This window comes from Oncorhynchus gorbuscha, linkage group LG14, assembly GCF_021184085.1.
Source record: "Oncorhynchus gorbuscha isolate QuinsamMale2020 ecotype Even-year linkage group LG14, OgorEven_v1.0, whole genome shotgun sequence".
Lineage (NCBI taxonomy): Eukaryota > Metazoa > Chordata > Actinopteri > Salmoniformes > Salmonidae > Oncorhynchus > Oncorhynchus gorbuscha.
Window position 1 is genome coordinate 22,401,089 of NC_060186.1, and position 19,316 is coordinate 22,420,404.

The window sequence follows — 19,316 nt, forward strand, 5'->3', positions numbered from 1 at the left end:
CCCGATTGCTCAGTTCGGCAAAGTGTCTGAATTATGTAAATAAAGTATTTCTGTTTATTATTTAAAATAAATGTGCCAACGGTGAAGTTCACCACTAGAATGCCCTATAATCTTCCTCTTTTAAGAGTGGCCATTAACTACTTTCAAAGGTGTTTTTCCACGACTGCATTAAGAATGTTGAAGGCTACAATGACTGAGAATGCATGTTTCTCTCCCTGGGCGCCACCTGCAATTTGAAAGCACTGAGAGGAATATTATTTTTCCAAATAGAATGCAAAAGCTGACCAATTGAATAGGCAAACTATTATAATATGGGGTTGTATGATTTTGCTGTTGCTTAATCGTGTCGTTGGCTGAGAAAAATTACATAGATAATAAATATAAAAAAGGTACTGTGTCTCAGCTCCGCCTGGCTCTCATTTGGATCATAGGTCCTGGCAGAACCTGAACCAATTTAACCCCTGGTATAGCCTACTTTCTCTGAATTGGTGGCTTCTACGATTGTGGCTAGATGGAGTTCAGCTATGGACTTAAAGTAAGTTAGGAGAACTAACACAGCAGGTTAGGAGAACTAATGTAGCAGGTTAAGAGAATTAGATCAAGGTTAGGAAAAGGGTTAGGCTTAGCTAAATTCTCCAGTTGTCCCTGACGCGACAACTAGATGGAGATGTGCTAGCCACAACCGTAGAAGCCATCATTTCTAAAAAAACAACAGTATCATAACACCGTCATAATGAATTAATGAGGTGTGTGTGTGTGTAGGCCCCATGACAAGCAAAGCTGCATAATATGGCCTGGGTTTGAGACAGGGGGGGGGGCTATAACTAGTTCAAATGGAATAACCATGAACTGAATAGTTAATTCACAGCTTTCCTGACAAATGCTGAGGGTTTGATTATCTCAATTGATTCTTGCTGAAATACTGGTGGAAATGTCAATTTCACAACTACAAAATAAAAACACAAGAACACATTTTCCTTTTGGGCTGTTTATTATTGGGGTAACAGTTGATTTCTTCCAGATGGATTAATGGGTTACGTTATTTTCAACAGAAAACCTAACTGATCTACTCTTCTCCTTATCCTACGGAGGTGCTTCAGGTCAGCTAGTAGGCCTGGAAAAATGTCTCCACTCTTTTATATCTGAATGTAGAGGACCAGTAAGGAAAATCAGTCATGAAAAGGAAAATCACTTCATTTCCCTTCTTCTCGGTCGCCAAAAACACACATCTTCTCCTTTAAAGAAAGAAAGAAAACTCCCTACGCCATTTCATCATCTGGTTTTGACACAGTCGTATGAGTGAGAGTCTGAACGTAACAAATTCTTCAGTGCTTTGAACAAATAGAGGAAAACAAAATGTCTCACTATTCAGAGATACTGGAGCATATGCAACCAACAGTAGGCTATACAATATATCTACTTTTCAGGGAGATTGAAACAAAAACTATACATCACCTATACATCTGCCAATATATCTATTGTTTATACCATCCATATGATATTTTAACAAGCTTTTCCGTTAGAAAAATACAATTTGGTCTGTTTCTTTTCTACTGTGCCAAGGCTTTCTGACTGAACAAGACATAATTCAGATTCTACCCCCCCCCCCCCTCACTAATTGATTTCTTGACCAATCGGATCTTTTCGCATCATGGTTTTCATGAAACCATTTTTTTTTTAAAGTCTGTAGCAAATTGAGCTACAAAACCATGATGCATCTGCAAAAATTAACTATCATTCTGAGGACTAAGATATCTAGTTATTGGAAAGGTAACATTTTCCCTGAATTTTGTACATTTTCACCCCAAATTCTAATTTCCGAAATGTGTCCGGATTAAATTCTCAGGTGATTATAAATGTTCTTTAGAAAACCTAACACAAAATATGTTGCTGTACATATATCATGCATTTGTCCATAAATCATAAAAATGGATTAGTAGTTGAAATTTACATTAAACTATAATATTACATACAATACATACAAACAGTGTCTGTCTGAGGACGCGTTTCATTACTGTAATTACCGAATCAGCTAAAGAGCTCAAATTGGAAAGTCTGATTTAATTTTATAATAACTGAACAATTTCATTTGCAATATTTACATTTTCAGTGTTATGCTTAACTCAGGCCTTGTCATTAGGGGAGCAATATTAACAAATATTATAAATATATATAACTTTTTGGGACTTCAAAAACTGTTACGGTAATGAGAGTTTTGTGAAAAGTCTAGTCAAAATGCATAATATCTGATTTAAAAAAGTCGAATAATTATGAAATAGATAAGCACAGATCCTAATCTCAATGATTCAAGAGGAAATTCTGTGAAAAATTACACTTTAAATCATTTTTTTTACAGTTTCACGAGAATTGCCTATCAGAGCTTTTTCAGAGCTGATCTGATTGGTCAAAAGTCCAACTAGCGAGAAAAAAAAAGAAGTCAGAAGTGGGCTGCCTGTTTAAACACAGCCATAGCCACTCAATCAATCAATCAATCAATCGGTCACCGTCTCTTCAATGTGCCAGAGTATCGCTAGTCAGCTATCGACTTGTCTTTCTCTGTCAGATAATCACCCAAACTATATCTCTTGGAATGCCAGAAAAACTCAAGCCTATCTGGATGAACTGAGTTCATATGGAGTCCTTCCCAGTGGATGGATAGCTTACTATGAGTTGAGGAAATAAAACCACTAACATCACTACTGCTGGCTCTGGCTGGGCCAACTTCACAGCATACACATGGGGAGGTCTCTCCAACCCGTCCTGTAGGTTTTTCACCCCAACCCTAATCTAGCACACCTGATTCTAATAATTAGCTAGTTGATAAGATGAATCAGGTAAGACACCACTGGGTTTGGCGTGAAAACATACAGGAGGATAGCTCTCCGGGAACAGGGTTGGAGAGCCCTACCTTAAAGTCTAATCCTATAAAGCAGAACTGGAGCACCCTCTACTGGTCAGATATGGGACATCTATGGTGTGCTAAGAGCGCTCCCAACCCTGCCCTCTTCTCTTCTCTCCCCACCCCTAAGGTTTATACAGGCTCAAGTCTAGACCAGGTTCAGAGGTGTATATATATATATATATATGGATCTACATGTACATACAATGATGGTAACCTACACACAGCAGTGTGATAGCATCAGTGCCTCCGCAGATGGCTCCTAGTGTCCACTGACTCCACTCCTCTGGCATCACGTTGGCTCCCATCCCTCCTTCCAGTGTGGGGTTCCAACAATACTTTTGGTCCCTTAGATGTGAAGTCTCTCCTTCTTTCACCCCTTCTCCTCCCTCTCTCTCTCTGTTTCGCTTGCACCACTTTCCCAGCCCAGCTACTTTCTTCATCATCGTTAGCGGTGCTCTTTCATCCGTTGAGTCTCTCCTCTCAGGATGGAGGCTCCCAAGAACCAGGAGTGAGACGGGACTGGGGATCTGAGAGAGAGAGAGAGAGAGAGAGAGAGAGAACAGCAGCGGTTAGAAGGCGCTCGCCAGTCAATTAGAGCAGGTTTAAACACGGTTTCTGTGCTCTCTCCTCTGCTGTATCACTACCCCAACGACCAGCCTCCTCCCAGACATAAACACACTAATCAACTGTCTGTCTGGACACTCTCTCACACACACTTTAATCAGGTGTCTGTGCACGCTCCCTTTGATTGAAACCGTCAGTCGTCAGTCATCCGGGGGAGAAAACAAGTTCAACTCTCTGGAAGAGACGTGACACCTGAATCAGCCTGTGTGTGTGTGTGTGTGTGTGTGTGTGTGTCGTAGCAGACTGACCAAAGGGTTTAAATGATGTGTAATGTGTTAAAAAGAGAATGTTCTTCCCCTCTCTGTGGTCTCCTGACACCCCACTGAGCTACACACACAGTGACTGACACTGAGCTACACACACACACACACAGTGGTGGGGTTAGTTTAATCACAGCTAAAGAGGCTCATCCTCAGACAGACCACACAGAGCCCGGGGGAGTAAACCTGGAGGAGGACGGATTCGGCCTCATATCCGGGCCTGGCTACACAATCCATATTTTACTAGACAGAGTGAGTGAAGAGAGGAGGAAGCTTGAGGACATCTGTACTCATAAAACATTGTGATATACGATGGTATCGCCGCCTATTGGACAAAGCCCCCCCAACCCCCCTAAAGAACACTAAAAATCCCCCGTTGGGCTATAGCGCGAAATCACATGCTACAACTGGACGAATCATGACGTAAGATAATGTTGCGGAAAGCCCGGGCAGAGGCTGAGTGCGGGAAAAAAAATTCTAATATTATTGTCTGGTGGAGCTTTTGGCATGGAATGGGTTGGAGCACAGTGACAGTCAACTGATCAGGCTGTCTTGCCGTAGTTTGGTTCTAAATAACGGGCAGGAAAAGAAGCAAAGTCTGTCCTCTTCAGACCTGGATAACGTCAGCTCTATTTGGCACGTCCTCCTCTCTTAATATTGTTGGTTCGATCTCATAAAGCTGTGACCGAGAATAGCCCTTGCCTATAGACTCCCACTTCCATTAACTAACCTTTTAACTCACCTTCTTAGGCTGTTTCGAACATTTGGGAAAATCGGCTACGGTTCGTAACTTCAACGAGCAGGAGGATTGGCGTCGAACGGATTTCTCTGCGTCGCACAAATTATTTCTTCCTCCGTAAGCTTAAACTCGATTCAACTCGTCATTCCATTTCTCTATATTTGTATTCCCATTTCTCTATATTTGTTCTCCCTCATTATTACCCCGGCTACTTACGTTTCTTAGGCTATTCAAACAACTTTTTGAGATGAAAGCGTAGCCGAGCCCAAAGCATTATGCAGAGCCTGTCGAAATGGGAATACAGCCAAAAGAAACAGCAAGATAGATGAGGACTAGCTGTCATGTAATGTGTACAAAACATTAAGAACACCTGCTCTTTCCATGACATACTGACCAGTTGAATCTGGGTGACTTCGATCAGTGTCGATGAAGGGGAGGAGACAGGTTAAAGAAGGATTCAGAGGGTGAATGGGCAAGACAACATATTTAAGTGCCTTTGAACAGGGGTATGGTAGCAGGTGCCAAAGGACAACCAGCCAACTTGACACAACTGTGGAGTCGAGATGAGCCAGCATCCCTGTAGAATGCTTTCGACACATTGTCAAGCCCATACCCTGATGAATTGAGGCTGTTCTGAGGGCAAAAGAGACGGAGAGAAACAATATTTGGAGGACTTCTCCACTCTATATAACATATTGAACTAGGCTATACCCGGAATAGGATATTACTCGGTAGGTCACTCCGTGTGGTGCCCTGCTGTGCACCCCCCAGTCAAGTTCAAATAGGCTAAACCAAGTTCAAATAGGCTGTCGATCATCGTCAATAGATGTAATATCGCCCCAACCCCACTCTCCTGGCTCCATCTCTATTAGTCCGCCCCCACCCCTCCCTCTCTCTCTCATAACAACCCATATCACACAGAACAGTTCCTCTCAACAACAAGATATCGACAAAGACAACCATATGTGTAGTGAGGCTCACCAGAGCAGTGCCTTGGACCGAGTGCTGACCCCCTTAGCCCTGGCGCCGCTGGGCGGCGTGCTGACCGGTGGCGTGGCATTCCGGTGGCTCCTCTTATGGGACTCCAGGTAGAGTTTCTTGGCGAAGGCCCGGCCGCACACGTCACACGCGTGGAGCGAGAAGTTCTTGGTGACACGCACCTCTGTACTACTGCTGCTCTCCTGACGCGTGTGGAGGGGCGTCGGGGCGGAGGTGTCGGGGAGTTGTTTGTCGTTCTTACGGGAGACAGGTGACCCGGTTTGGGCCTCCTGCTGCCTCTCCTGTCTCTCCTGGTTGCGAGTGACCGGAGTGGAGGAGGTGGAGGAGAGGAGGTCCTGTTTGCGTGTGACTGGGTAGGAGGAGTTGTTGAGGAGCTCCTGTTTGCGTGTGACCGGGGGCGTAGGGGGAGACGAGTGGCACCCATTCACCTCCTCCTTGACCGTTGTTCCTCCTCTCTTGTTGTTGTTGGCATTGGGGGCAGAGTTGAGGACCACCTCAGCCGGCCGCTTGACCGCACGCGACTCCAGCTTGGGCACGATCTTGGCCAGGTAGCCCGTCGACTTCTTGTGCACCACCGTCACGTGGCGCAGGACGTCGCGCTTGCGCCGGGACTCGTAGCGGCAGAGCGGGCAGCGGTAGAACTTGATGAAGATGTCCGTGCCGTCCGTGTGCAGCTCGATGTGCTTGGTGAGGTTCTGGCGCGAGCTGAACTGACGTTTGCACAGCTTGCAGAACAGCTGCTTGAAGTCGAAACCCACCGAGAGCTTCTGAGGGGGTCTCCCAAGAGTCCCACTACTAGTACCACCGGTGCTGTTGATGGACGTGGAACGAGTCCATGTCTTGGGGCTGCCGCCACCCTCTTCCTCTTTGATCTTTTGACCTGCCTTGGTTGCCACGGCAACGCCCTTCCTGTCCGTGTCCCTCCCGTCCGTGTCGCCTGGCGTCGAGGCGGGGCTGGAGTCGGGGTCGTCCCAGGGTTCCACCGCCTCCTCCTTCACGCTCAGGCTGTTGATAGGGGTTCTGTTGCTAGGGGTGCTGTCAGTGTTGGTCGCTGTTTTGCTGCTGTTGTTTTTGTTGGTCGCCGTGGTTGCGGCCGTGGTCATGGAGACGGAGCTAGCGTTCTTGAGGTTCTTGAGATTGTAGATCTTGTGGACGATGCGCATGTGTCTCTTTAACATGACCTGGGAGCTGTACTTCCTCTTGCAGAGCAGACAGCGGCAGGAGGCCAGGTTGTACAGGGCCGATGCCAGGAGAGAAGGGGCAGGGGGCGCCGCGGTGGAGCTTTTGGGGGGCTGAGGGGTGGTAGCAGCCGCGGCTCCACCGCTCTTTGGGGTGTGACCTCTCGTGGGTGAGGAGTTGGCGCTCTTGCGGGGAGGCGTGGCCTCCAGGGACAGAGGCTGGCCGGGGCGCGTGGCGATGTCCGGCGTGATGGTGTCCCGGCGCAGGCCGCGGTGCACCTCGTCAAAGTGGCGCCGCACGTTGGCCTTGGTGGCGAAGGACTTGAAGCAGACGGGGCAGGACTTGCCGCTGGGCGTGTGCATGGGGCGAGACCGACCTTTGACCATGGAGAGGAGGCTGATGGGAACGGTGCGCGTCTCTGTGAACTTCCGGAGCTCCTCCAGCTTGGTCTGGTGCATCTTGCGACAGTGGCGGCGGATGCTGCGGCGAGAGTTGAAGTCCTTACCACACAGGCAGCACGAGATGGTAACGTCCTCCACCTAGGGGGAGAGAGACAGAGGGAGAGTATTACAGTGAGCGTTGGTGTGTGTGTGTGCGCGAGCATGTGTCTGCTTGCAACCTTTCTCCTGTATGTACCCACCCCGCTCGTAGACCCCTCCTCCTCGGGCTGCGCCGCCTCCTCTCCTCCCTCCTCCTCCTCCTGGTCACTCCTCCTCCTGTCCTCCCCAGTCTGTCCATTCTCCGGCGTCCCTCCCTGCTCCCCCCAGGGCTCAGGGCTGTGTGTGTGGGTCCCTCCAGGGGTGTGTGGAGCCCGGGGGAAGTGGGCCAGCTCCTCCTCTGAGGACATGAACTGGAACACAGCGTTATTGGAGGTCTGGATTGGCTCCAGGCGCATCACGTAGTCCGGCCGGTCCTTCCTGGGGTAGATGGCCTCCAGGAGGTCCTTCATGGCCCCGCTCTGCTTGTCACCCTCGCCCGCTGGATCTAAGAGGTCAGGGGGGAGGAAGAGAAAGGCATTAGGAAAATAACGTTTTCAACCAGACACCAATATTTGCTCCCAAACGTGATGTGTTTTGAGCCTAGATACGTCACAACACTAAGGAACATTCCGACAGAAGGAACATTTTTTAACTTGCCAAAGGGAGAAACAAAAACACATCATTTCTTCTGTTTCCAAATAAGATATGTAATGAGCACATTGTGGCAACAGCAACCACGTTTCAACCATATCATTAAATAGCAATTGAATGTATCTTTGTGTTTTCACAGACATGGTCTTTTTTGTCGTTGTAGTTCAATACACAGATGAGATAACAAGAGGATTTTCTACATGACTGGTATTTCTACATATAGACAGAAGTCAGAGAGGAAGAGTAGTGGCTAATGAGGCTGGATCAAAGACAGAGGCTGGCGCATGAAAGAGAATTTAGTTAGTTAGAGTATAGGAGGACAGGAGAGAAAGGAACCAACTACATTAGGGAGAGACAGAGACATGGAGAGACAGGGAGAGAGACATGGAGAGAGACAAAGACATGGAAAGACAGGGAGAGAGACAAAGACATGGAGAGACAGGGAGGGAGACAAAGCCATGGAGAGACAGGGAGGGAGACGTGGAGGAGAGACATGTCGCTCTGGATAAGAGCCTCTGCTAAATGACTTAAATGTAAAAAATGTATGTAGAGAGAGAGAGAGAGAGAGTGAGTGTAGACCAACGAAGACCGTGAGTGAGTGAGTGAGTGAGTGAGTGAGTGAGTGAGTGAGTGAGTGAGTGAGTGAGTGAGTGAGTGAGTGAGTGAGTGAGTGAGTAAAGTGGGTGACAGAATAAAAGAGACAAGCATAGGCATTAAGTGGGAGACAAGCATTGACAAAGAGGGAGAGAGACAGACAAGAGAACAAGAGAGCGAGATGTAGCCACGTACCGTCCGGCTTGGACAGTCTGGTGAGGCAGTAGTACTCTTTGTGGGTGATGAGGTTGGGCAGGCCCCGGAACAAGCTGCGACATGTCTTACACTCAAAGATGGTGTCCACCTCATTCAGCAGCATGTGCTTCAGCTGGGCAGTACCTACACAGAGACACCACCAGGGGGCAGTGTTAGGGAGCGCTGGCGGAGACAGACAGACAGGACAAATAGGACTGGGCCATCATCAACTCCTAGAGCCTAAAACCCTTCGGTGTTTGCATATCGGAAGGAATATAATAGGTGTGATTAAATAGATTTGGTTTGCTGGTCGAGCGATCACTATTTTCCTTCAGATGTGCAAACATTGAAAGAGTAGAAGCTAGGTGCTGCACTTGAGTCATGTTTCATCACAAAACGTACGACTGTGTCGTGATTCCTGATTAAAAGACCTCGGTGCAGTCGGAGTAGCATGACTAGATGTTACCTGAGCGGAAGACCTCTGTGATCTGCTGGATGCCAGACTTGGAGGTCTGGAGCTGCAGCTGCAACAGAGGAGGGTCACCCGGCTCCACGCAGTACCCTGCAGAGGTCACACACTTCAATACAACACTTCACTCTGCCCTCAGCCATGGAGTGTGTGTGTGTGTGTGTGTGTGTGTGTGTGTGTGTGTGTGTGTGTGTGTGTGTGTGTGTGTGTGTGTGTGTGTGTGTGTGTGTGTGTGTGTGTGTGTGTGTGTGTGTGTGTGTGTGTGTGTGTGTGTGTGTGTAGAGAGTGGCTATTTCCTATAGGAAGTGACTAGGATGGGTTTGCTGCCAGATCCTGGGCATATAAGTATAGAAGTGGTGGCAGCCCCTATACAATGACAGTGGTGGGTGCAACGTGTGTGTCAATGAGAGTCAGAGTGTGTGTGTGTGCAAAACGTTTACTCCAAGCGGAAAACGCAAACAAATAATTTGGTTAGGTCCCTCCCAGTTTTACTCAGTTTGCTTCCGTTTGGTTCTTAGCGGTTTCCGTAATGAATACACTCCAGTTCACCCCTTCCGCCCCGCTAGAGTCGGACAAACAGGAAATATGCGTGTGTGTGTGAGAGTTTTATGCAACAGACAGACAGTTGATGCAACAGATATTTCACACGTTCGCTACAGTTAGTGGGGTCTCTCTCTCCAATCCCAAATGGACCCCTAAGAAATATGGTGAAACTTCCACCTAAAATATCCGAGGTGGAAGCTATTGCCACATTGCTTACACCTGTCAAATCCTCTCAGATCTCCACAAGTACATAGGGGTCCATCTGGGATTGGGCCCTGGACTGAGGCTTCACCTGTCTCCGGCTGCACGTCAATACTCCAGCATATCTTCCTCTCCTCTTCTCCTCCCCTTCATCTGACGTGAAGGATGTGGACAGGCTTCAGCCATACTGCTTTAGGGCTTTTCCATGGAAAAGGAGCCACGAGCACCAACACGAGAGGTCAATAGGAGCGAGTGTCAAATGAAAGCTAAGAGTCTGTTTTTGTTTCGACACCGGATGTCCGCAGACATTGAAAAGTAGTTGACATTTGGTGGCCTTGATTTCAACGTCCACAGATGTTTCTTTTGAAACGTTCCGGATCGGCTTTCATTTCAACGTCCACGGATGTTGTTTCTTTTGAAACGTTCCGGATCGGCTTTCATTTCAACGTCCACGGATGTTGTTTCTTTTGAAACGTTCCAGATCGGCTTTCATTTCAACGTCCACGGATGTTGTTTCTTTTGAAACGTTCCGGATCGGCTTTCCTTTCAACGTCCACGGATGTTGTTTCTTTTGAAACGTTCCGGATCGGCTTTCATATTAACGTCCACTGATGTTGTTTCTTTTGAAACGTTCCGGATCGGCTTTCATTTCAACGTCCACGGATGTTGTTTCTTTTGAAACGTTCCGGATCGGCATTCATTTCAACGTCCACGGATGTTGTTTCTTTTGAAACGTTCCGGATCGGCTTTCATTTCAACGTCCACGGATGTTGTTTCTTTTGAAACGTTCCGGATCGGCTTTCATTTCAACCTCCACGGATGTTGATTTTTGGTCCGGTCCCGACCGGCCTTCATTCGGCCCAATAGTCGTCCATGATTATTCAGATTTGGTCAAGTCTGGACCAGACCACACTAATGTACTGTACGGCCTTGGTCCCTCTCCTCTCCCCGGTCCCTCTCCTCTCCCCGGCCTTGGTCCCTCTCCTCTCCCCGGTCCCTCTCCTCTCCCCGGCCTTGGTCCCTCTCCTCTCCCCGGCCCCTCTCCTCTCCCCGGCCCTGGTCCCTCTCCTCTCCCCGGCCCCTCTCCTCTTCCCGGCCCCTCTCCTCTCTTCTCCTCGGTCCCTCTCCTCTCTTCTCCTCGGTCCCTCTCCTCGGTCCCTCTCCTCGGTCCCTCTCCTCGGTCCCTCTCCTCTCTTCTCCTCGGTCCCTCTCCTCTCTTCTCCTCGGTCCCTCTCCTCTCTTCTCCTCGGTCCCTCTCCTCTCTTCTCCTCGGTCCCTCTCCTCTCTTCTCCTCGGTCCCTCTCCTCTCTTCTCCTCGGTCCCTCTCCTCTCTTCTCCTCGGTCCCTCTCCTCGGTCCCTCTCCTCTTCCAGTCTCCTCGGTCCCTCTCCTCGGTCCCTCTCCTCTTCCAGTCTCCTCTATCACTCTCCTCTATCACTCTCCTCTCCCTCTCCTCAGCCACTCTCCCAGTCTCCTCAGTGAGGACAGACTGGCCAACAATGACTGAATAAATATATTGTATCTAGTGCTCCGCAGTGTGTTTGAAGGACTTCAATCAAACTAACGGTAGGTTGGTGTAGACAAGCGGGCAGTCTTACCCGGTGTCCTGGGGGCTGCGTCGGGGCCTGGGTTAAGGTCAGTCATTGGGTTAGGGCTGCTGGGCTGGGGCTCGTCTGTCTGGCAGCACTGGTCTCTGGTAACGTGGCTCTCAGGCTCAGGTTGGGGCTCGTCCTGTAGGATCTCCTCCATCTCCACCTCCATCCTGCTGGAACTCTGATACGTAGACAGACAGAGACAGAGAGAGAGAGAATGGTGAAGTTTACCTTTTAAACCTCACAGACGTTCCTGGGCTATACGATGGTCAGGGAAACACTGGGACAGAGGGTATGGGGTGCAGAGTTGGAAAAAGAGGTATGGATAAATTCAACACAGGTGTGGCGCCTGAGTTAATTAAGTAATTAACATCCCATCTTGCCTACGGCGATGTATAAAAATGACCAGTTGCCCATTATTTTGACTACCATGGCTAGAAGAAGAGATCTCAGTGACATTGAAAGAGGTCTCAGAGGAGCACAGGGGGTTTAAAGCTGTTCTGGTTGCTCGTGGTGTCCCAATGCCCTAATAAGACACATTATGTTGGTGTTTCCTTTATTTTGGCGGTTACCTGTACATCTACAGACACTCTCTACTACTCTACAGACACTCTACTAGCCTGTGTAACACCAAAGCTATAAGTGTTATGGGAGAACCCTACTTATATAGGAGACAGAAATACTGCACACGGCACTACGGAACCGCCTCTATAGCTGCATAATTGGTCTGAGTAAAGATACCTAATGACTCATTATGCCAAACGCTATTTGATCAGCAGTGGTGTTGCTGATCTCGACACCTGCGGTGTCACGTGGCATTGTTTGGTTGGGTCTGATAAGGGCGGGTGGTGGTTCCACTACTGGCTGGGTGAGACTCTCGCCTTGTCTGTCTTTCTGTTTCTCTCTCCAGGGTGATGGAGATGTTTCCCAGCACACCCAGCTAACACACACACACACTAGGCTGTCAGAGATAAGGGACTCTACACTGACCCTTGGCTTCTCTCTCTCCCCCCTCCCCTCTGAATACTTTCTGAAGGCACTGTAAGTCTGAGGAGAGAGAGAGAACTTGTCATCTCTCTCACTGATTGATGAGTAAACAGTGAGGATGACTGTCTGTATTCAACTGCTGCATGACAGACGCTGTGAAAAGGAAAAGGGGAAGACGGAGTGGGCTGGAAACAGGGAGGAGTAGAGGGATGGTACCTGGACTCAGTGTGTAGATTGGGAGTCAGGATATAAACATAGTACACTGGGGGTGAGGGGCTATTGTTTAGGAGAGGAGGGGATAGTATATATTTGGGGTTCTATTGGGACTGTGTACTGGTAGGATATATACGGGGGGGGCTGTCTTGTCTCTACCTTAGTGTGTTGCTGAGAGGTCTTCCTCGGAGCGGATTTGGCCTTCACCATGCTGCTCTCCCTCTACACAAACACCTGCAACAACACTGGAATGAGCCCATGTTTCAGTGTGCGTGTTTCCCCATCATCGCCAAACCATGTTTCCATGCCGTCACAGAGGTGAAAACAGAGGTAAAGCCCCCTCTAGTGGTGGTCCCAGGCTAGTGCAGTTCCATCCATCACATCCACCTGCCTGACTGTCGGCACACTTCCAAGTCTTCATGTATTATTCCAAGTAAAGAGTGTGTGTGTCTCTCTATCAGAAACAGCCCAAACCCATATACCACCCCTGAAGAGTCAACCCCCCCTGTCCCGAGTCTGGTTCCTCTCTAACTCCCTTCCAGGTAGTTTTTCCTGGTCACCGTGCTAGTGCTTGCTGACTCACTTTGGGTGACCGCAAGGCACTTTGCAAATGTTTTGGTTAAGTCGGTGAACCGGTCCTCAATTTGCACCGATTCGATCAAAACTAGGTTTTCAGATTTCTATTCTTTACAAACCTATAGCCTAATGCATTAGGAGGAAGATGGTCATCGCCGTCTCAGAGCGGGGAGAAACACGAGAGCATGTTCAATGAAGGGCTCAGCGGTAATGCTCTCTGACAGCATCAGAACGGACGGCCGGGTATCACTGGAGTCAACCCAAAGTCGTGAGGCTCAATCAGAAAACATGCAGCTATCATCAGAGAGGTGACCTGGTGGCGAAGACTTGGTAACACGCGCGGGCGTTTCCATGGAGACAGAGCCAGAAGTAGTTGTTCCTACTCAGGTAATATGATGAAGTGTGTATTTATCAGTGGGCCTGTAGAGACAGACACTGCTACCAGAACAAACTCACCAGAGAGTCATTTTAAAACGGGAAATCTGTGATTGCTACATCATTATTTAGTTTTTTGCTTTTAAAATTCATGACATACAAGTGCCCCATTGATTCTTGAAGAATACAACTCAATTATCTCATGACCGTAGTTGGCTGAATTGTCTTACCCCATCAGAAACCAAAATATACGCTCGTTTTACGCTAGTTAACAATGTTTCGTAGACAAACACGGTATAGCTTCAAAACATGGTTAAAACTACAAACAAATGTTGTTCTCATGGATGGTCAGTCCTTGCACCTATAGCTTTGTTTATGATTTTAAGAGTGGTCACATTTCTCCAGCCCTATCCCTAAGCTATTTACCGAATCCGTGGCGGGGGTCATCGATGTGTTATTTATTTGAACTGCAGATTGCCCCTTTAACGTGGTCTGATAAGATGTACACTGATGTGAAAGTACTGAACCCACACCTGCACGAGACTCCTGCAGCAAGGCAGTGAACATGATTGAATGAAGAAATGACGGGAAAAGTTCACAGCAATTATTTCTGTGTGTAAAAGGGATGAGTGTATAAGAGCTGGAATAAAGAACGGATGCCTTGGTTCACGTTGTAACCCGTGTGAGACACTATAACCTCACATGGAGACTGGCTGCTGCCCTCATAATCACACCCACTAGATAGACCACCAGCACACCATAACCTCACATGGAGACTGGCTGCTGCCCTCATAATCACACCCACTAGATAGACCACCAGCACACCATAACCTCACATGGAGACTGGCTGCTGCCCTCATAATCACACCCACTAGACAGACCACCAGCACACCATAACCTCACATGGAGACTGGCAGCTGCCCTCATAATCACACCCACTAGACAGACCACCAGCACACCATAACCTCACATGGAGACTGGCTGCTGCCCTCATAATCACACCCACTAGACAGACCACCAGCACACCATAACCTCACATGGAGACTGGCTGCTGCCCTCATAATCACACCCACTAGACAGACCACCAGCACATCATAACGCAGGTCTGCCCTTATAGTGAGTGATTCTCAACTTCCTCAATCTAAACCCTATCTGACCATAACAATAGGCTGGCCTTGGGATGTTTACATTCAGTTGTTAGGCGACCCTCTCCTGATCGTTTTAATTCATCTGAAGAAGAATTTGACAAAAAAATATACATCATAATAGCTTTATATAGGCATACTTTCTCTTGCCCTCGGCTAGTCTTCTTAAAATGGGCTAGAAATCCGTTTCTAAAGTGGGCACTGTAGAGGCATATACTTTAAAAGCATAACCCACGTAACCCAACATTACCTAAATATCTCCACATGCTAAAAACGGTCAAATTAATATGCATTCAGGTGATTTTCATTAAAGTCGATGAGAAAATAAAATACTACTTTTTGTTTGAAAGCAGAAAATCACCCGAGACAAGTGTAACTAACATGCGCAGTGCCCAACGGGGCGCAATAACAAAACCAAGCGTTCAGTTGGACAATACGCCCCACTCGGGACGAAACCAGAAATGGCACTGCTTTTCCCCCGCTTTAATCAGAAAGGATGCCTTATTTGTATGATTCATTATCTAGAATTTTATGTATGCGCTATTCGTAAGGGCTTTACGGTCGAACAAAATGTACGTTTACCATACTGTGGAAAAATATACCCATATTTTGAGAAGTCGCGAGATATCGACACCAGCGACTCCACAATGGGTCTCGTCAAACATGAGGGACGAAGTGAACTGCCCTCGCTGACTAACAAAAGTCCCTGTGAGCCTGCCAGCCACCATCCCCTTACGCATTCCACGCAAAGGGGGAAGAAATTTTGCCATTCCGTAAAATAAAACACCATAAAACGATGCCTACACTGTTCAATTTCATCTCCAATTGCAACTCGTCTCCACTAGCAAGCGCGCATTGATTGTTGGCGTTTGGTTCACAGTTATCTTTCAGCGGGTAGCAGTCTCCATTAGCAACTCCATATCCCATGGGCGTGCGAGGGCCGCGGGCTGTGACGCAAATGCCACTTGTGAATTGCAAATTTGACATATCTAATTCAGTGTGGCTGGATGACTATTCACCCCGCATTTAAAACTATAACATCCCCCCCTGCCCCCGTGCTGGGAGATGTGGCGATGCCAATAGCCACTAGCCAGCATATTATGTTAGGATTCGTTGCATAACTCGCCAGCCCAACTTAATAAATTGTGCACCGAGAGCGAACGGGTGCAGTAGCCAGTCAGGATATTGTTACGTTTTGAATATGATGGCACAATCAACACAATTGCATTACAATCTGCGCGAAATGACACGGCGACTTATGCGATGTGTACACGAGACATGGAAAGCGAGTGGCCTCGGTAAACGTGGATCTATGGTAGCCAGCACTTGGCTACGTTCTGCTAGGACGCATGCAGCTGACAATCGAGAGGAGGGCAGGGCAGCCAGCGAGTGGAACTTGGGACTGCATTCATACATAGACCATACGGCCGCCCGGATAAAGGGCTGCATGAATACTGTATTGTGTGCTCCTTTCTCCAAAAGTACCCAAGTATTTACAAAAGGTTCGCCCCAAAAATATTGTGGCGAAACACAGGTGGTTTCAGCAGCTGCCGATATATATGGAAGCCCGTTCCCGCCACCGAACATTTTTTTAAAGTCTACCATCTCAACATTTTGAGAGATACCTACATCAACATTTTGAGGTAGATCATACATATATAGGTCATTTTTCTTTATTTGTTGCATTGTGTGGCGATTTCCATCTATCCACGTTGCAGAGACCGGAACAGCAGGGACACCAGCAAGCTAATGGTCAGCTGGCATTTGCTTATCACTTTTGATTTGGTTTAATAACAAATATTGCACAAAAAAAGCACTGAAAAGATGGGACAAAGTAGCCTACTGTTGTTTAGACTGATTTGCCTCATGATTTGTCAACTTTTGCACAATTCCTCGGTGGTTCAGTCTGATCAACTGTAGCCTACCCACTGGGCACACGCTGGTCGAATCAACACCGTTGAAATGACGTCGAACCAACATGGAATAGAAGTTGAATTGACGTCTGTGCCCAGTGGGTACTGATAACAACCACCACCACAGCACACATTTGGTTAATATGCAAACTTTAGCTGGCTAGGCTACCTAGACATTTTCAATTCAAAATGATTGATTGGAATGTGATGTGTGATTAACTTTTCAATTACACATGAAAAGGGCTACATGATGCAACCCTGTTCGTTGTATTGTCCAATTGCAGTTGTGTTTGTCTGTGTAAAGGACTTCCCATAGTTCATTTAAAAAATACATAATTCATCTTAACAAGTACAAGGTTGCTGCAGTTTGACAGCGTTTTGATAGTTTCATCCTCACTAGGGCCCAAAGTTTAAAAAAATATAATAAAAAAACACATGACCTGATTAGTCCCATCATAGCCCATATAAAACTGTTTTACAGTTGATTTATTACCAGATCATACCCTACAACTAGGGTCCAGAGTTTTACCTATTTAGGTTTGCCTACCAGATCACGCAGCACATACGCTAGCTGTTAGAGCTTTGGACCAGTAATTGAAAGGTCACTGGTTTGAACACCCAAGCAGACAAGGTGAACAATATGTGCCCTTGAGCAAGGCACTTAACCCTCATTTGCTCCAGGGGTGCTGTACTACTATGGCTGACCCTGTAAAACGTTTCACTGCACCTATCCAGTGTGTGTGTAAAATAAAACTTTTTCTTCTAAGAATCATTCTATATAGGCCTCGGGATCTATCTCGAAATGTCAACTTAGCATCTCAAAATGTTGATTTATTTAGGCCTATTTCGAATTAGTAGCTGAACATATTGAAATATCCAATTGTTCAGATACTATCTCATTTGTTGTGTATAGTATTTTGAAATGTTGAGATAGTAAGGCCGCCTGTTGACATTGTGGGAATGGGCTTCCATAGATATGTGCAACGCAGCATATCGTTGCGCAGCACTGAACTTTCCCAGTTTAGTGCAAACTACGTGATGTTCCAAAGGACCATTTTATTCAGGCTGTCCTCACTGGCAATCTGGAAGCCAGAGCGCAGGGCATTTTACCGTTCTCATGGCACGATTTGCATTGCCTCATTATCCCCGAAAATCTCCTTTACACGGTTATATTGTCAGCCTCAAAACGCCAGTATGTTGAGCAACAAAAGACCAGCTTAACTTGATCAAAGCAGAAGCCAAGTACAAAATGCACCTTTCAAGCCGTAAAAGAGAGAGGCCCCTTCTACATTTTGCAGCATGGCAGGGGAGTGCGGCGTAAAAACGGGCTAACCCATACAAAATAAATACAACGAGAACGTACAACACTCACATAAACACATCCATCACCATTTTAGGGAAATCCCTAAACCACTCTCAGATATTTGGCTTTGTAAAGACTCTCCCGAGTGGACGATATTACGAATGTAAAACGCTGCGCTTTGCGGCTCTGTGCCACCTTTTCCAAGAAGCAGCTTGGCGCACAGACCGGTGACCCTTCCGGCTTTGCGCGTCTTTATAACGACTAGATTTTTACCAACAAATCTAATTTTAGCAATGAAATATGACTAAATACATCTAGTTGTAACTATCATCGTATTTGAGGCCCTGGAAATATTATTTAAGGGCGAGTTTGAGTCGCCGAAACCAATTCCTCTCCCCTCCATGGACAGGCAGAACAAGAGAACGATGACGCCATTTTCTGCAAAAACAACCACGTTCGGGGAGCCAAGGCGAGGGCTTTTACGCTTCCATAACGCGTTCCAGGTCTTCGATTAGACATTTAGGGCGAATATAAATGTGTTAAGAATAGTTCTTACCTGTATAAGTCTTAACCTGACGATGGAATCCGGTTTCACGGAGTAAAGCTACGGGCTTGGGCCGGGGAGCGACTTCGAGTCCGCGTCCCTGTCTGTAGCTAGCCGGGGGTTGTTTATTACGCCTCTCAGCGCTCGTCTCTCGCACTGAACAGTTCCTCCAGCAGCTGCCTTTGTGCACTCAGAGGGGACCGTTCAGCTAAAGGCGGCCGCTGCGCAAAGGTGCAGCACTTCTACTTTTCTTTATAAATGCCAGTCTCGTTGGCACTTTGGGGGGTAGGAGAGGAATAGTTGACCCCCCCCCCCCTCGTGATCGAGGAACACTGTTGCCAAATTCAGGCCGTTTAGTGCTCCATTTACTAAGCGCGCGCACAGGCTTTCCAGAATCCAGGACACACAAATTAAACCGAAACGTTAGGTCGTTTTGTTCTCTTCTGCGCATTTTTGTCGTTGATAAAAGTGCATTATTCCTTGGGAAAAGTCGTAAAACGCTAAACGCAGAATGTAAAATAATAAACTGATGATTTGGAACTGTTGGAAATGTTGCACCATGGCCATTTATAATTTCTGTGTTTTGAGTTTATTTAATAGTAGGGCAAACAGAACAATGCCACAATTTTGAGGAAAAAAAACATTTATTTCAATAAATCTAAGTTAATTATCTTGCCACCAAAACGCAACCTACAATTGTTCACCTGTGGGTTGAAGTGAACGAGTAGCTTCATATCATGACCAAGACTTGGCATCTATAAGGTCTTATTTATGCATACATGTAAGCAATGACATGAGAAATATATATATTATATATTAGATACACACACAAAA

At 47.0% G+C, this 19,316-nt stretch overlaps 1 protein-coding gene across 3 annotated transcripts; it reads right to left on the bottom strand.

Moving 5' to 3' along the window:
* Positions 1–979: 979 nt before the first annotated feature.
* Positions 980–18,804, bottom strand: LOC123994640 (zinc finger protein 800-like). 3 transcript variants are annotated; one of them, XM_046297484.1, is made up of 8 exons: positions 18,495–18,804; positions 12,786–12,860; positions 11,433–11,607; positions 9,089–9,184; positions 8,623–8,766; positions 7,344–7,687; positions 5,507–7,242; positions 980–3,429 (listed from the first exon to the last, which is right to left on the bottom strand). In XM_046297484.1, coding segments are annotated over exons 2-8 (2,547 nt in total). In that variant the 5' UTR covers positions 12,837–12,860; positions 18,495–18,804; the 3' UTR covers positions 980–3,428. The 3 variants fall into 3 exon arrangements, with proteins under 3 accessions (XP_046153440.1, XP_046153441.1, XP_046153442.1); XM_046297485.1 differs by having other exon boundaries at positions 12,786–12,871; XM_046297486.1 differs by lacking the exon at positions 12,786–12,860.
* Between the last annotated feature and the right edge of the window lie 512 nt (positions 18,805–19,316).

What these genes read in the sequence shown, in the direction of transcription:
- LOC123994640 (XM_046297484.1), bottom strand. Translation starts at nt 12,836, where the DNA reads ATGGTGAAGGCCAAATCCGCTCCGAGGAAGACCTCTCAGCAACACACT. An exon ending in CACAGAGGTCTTCCGCTCAG is followed by an intron (nt 8,767 to 9,088) that starts GTAACATCTAGT and finishes GTCTCTGTGTAG; the next exon opens with GTACTGCCCAGCTGAAGCAC. An exon ending in CAGACTGTCCAAGCCGGACG is followed by an intron (nt 7,688 to 8,622) that starts GTACGTGGCTAC and finishes CTGACCTCTTAG; the next exon opens with ATCCAGCGGGCGAGGGTGAC.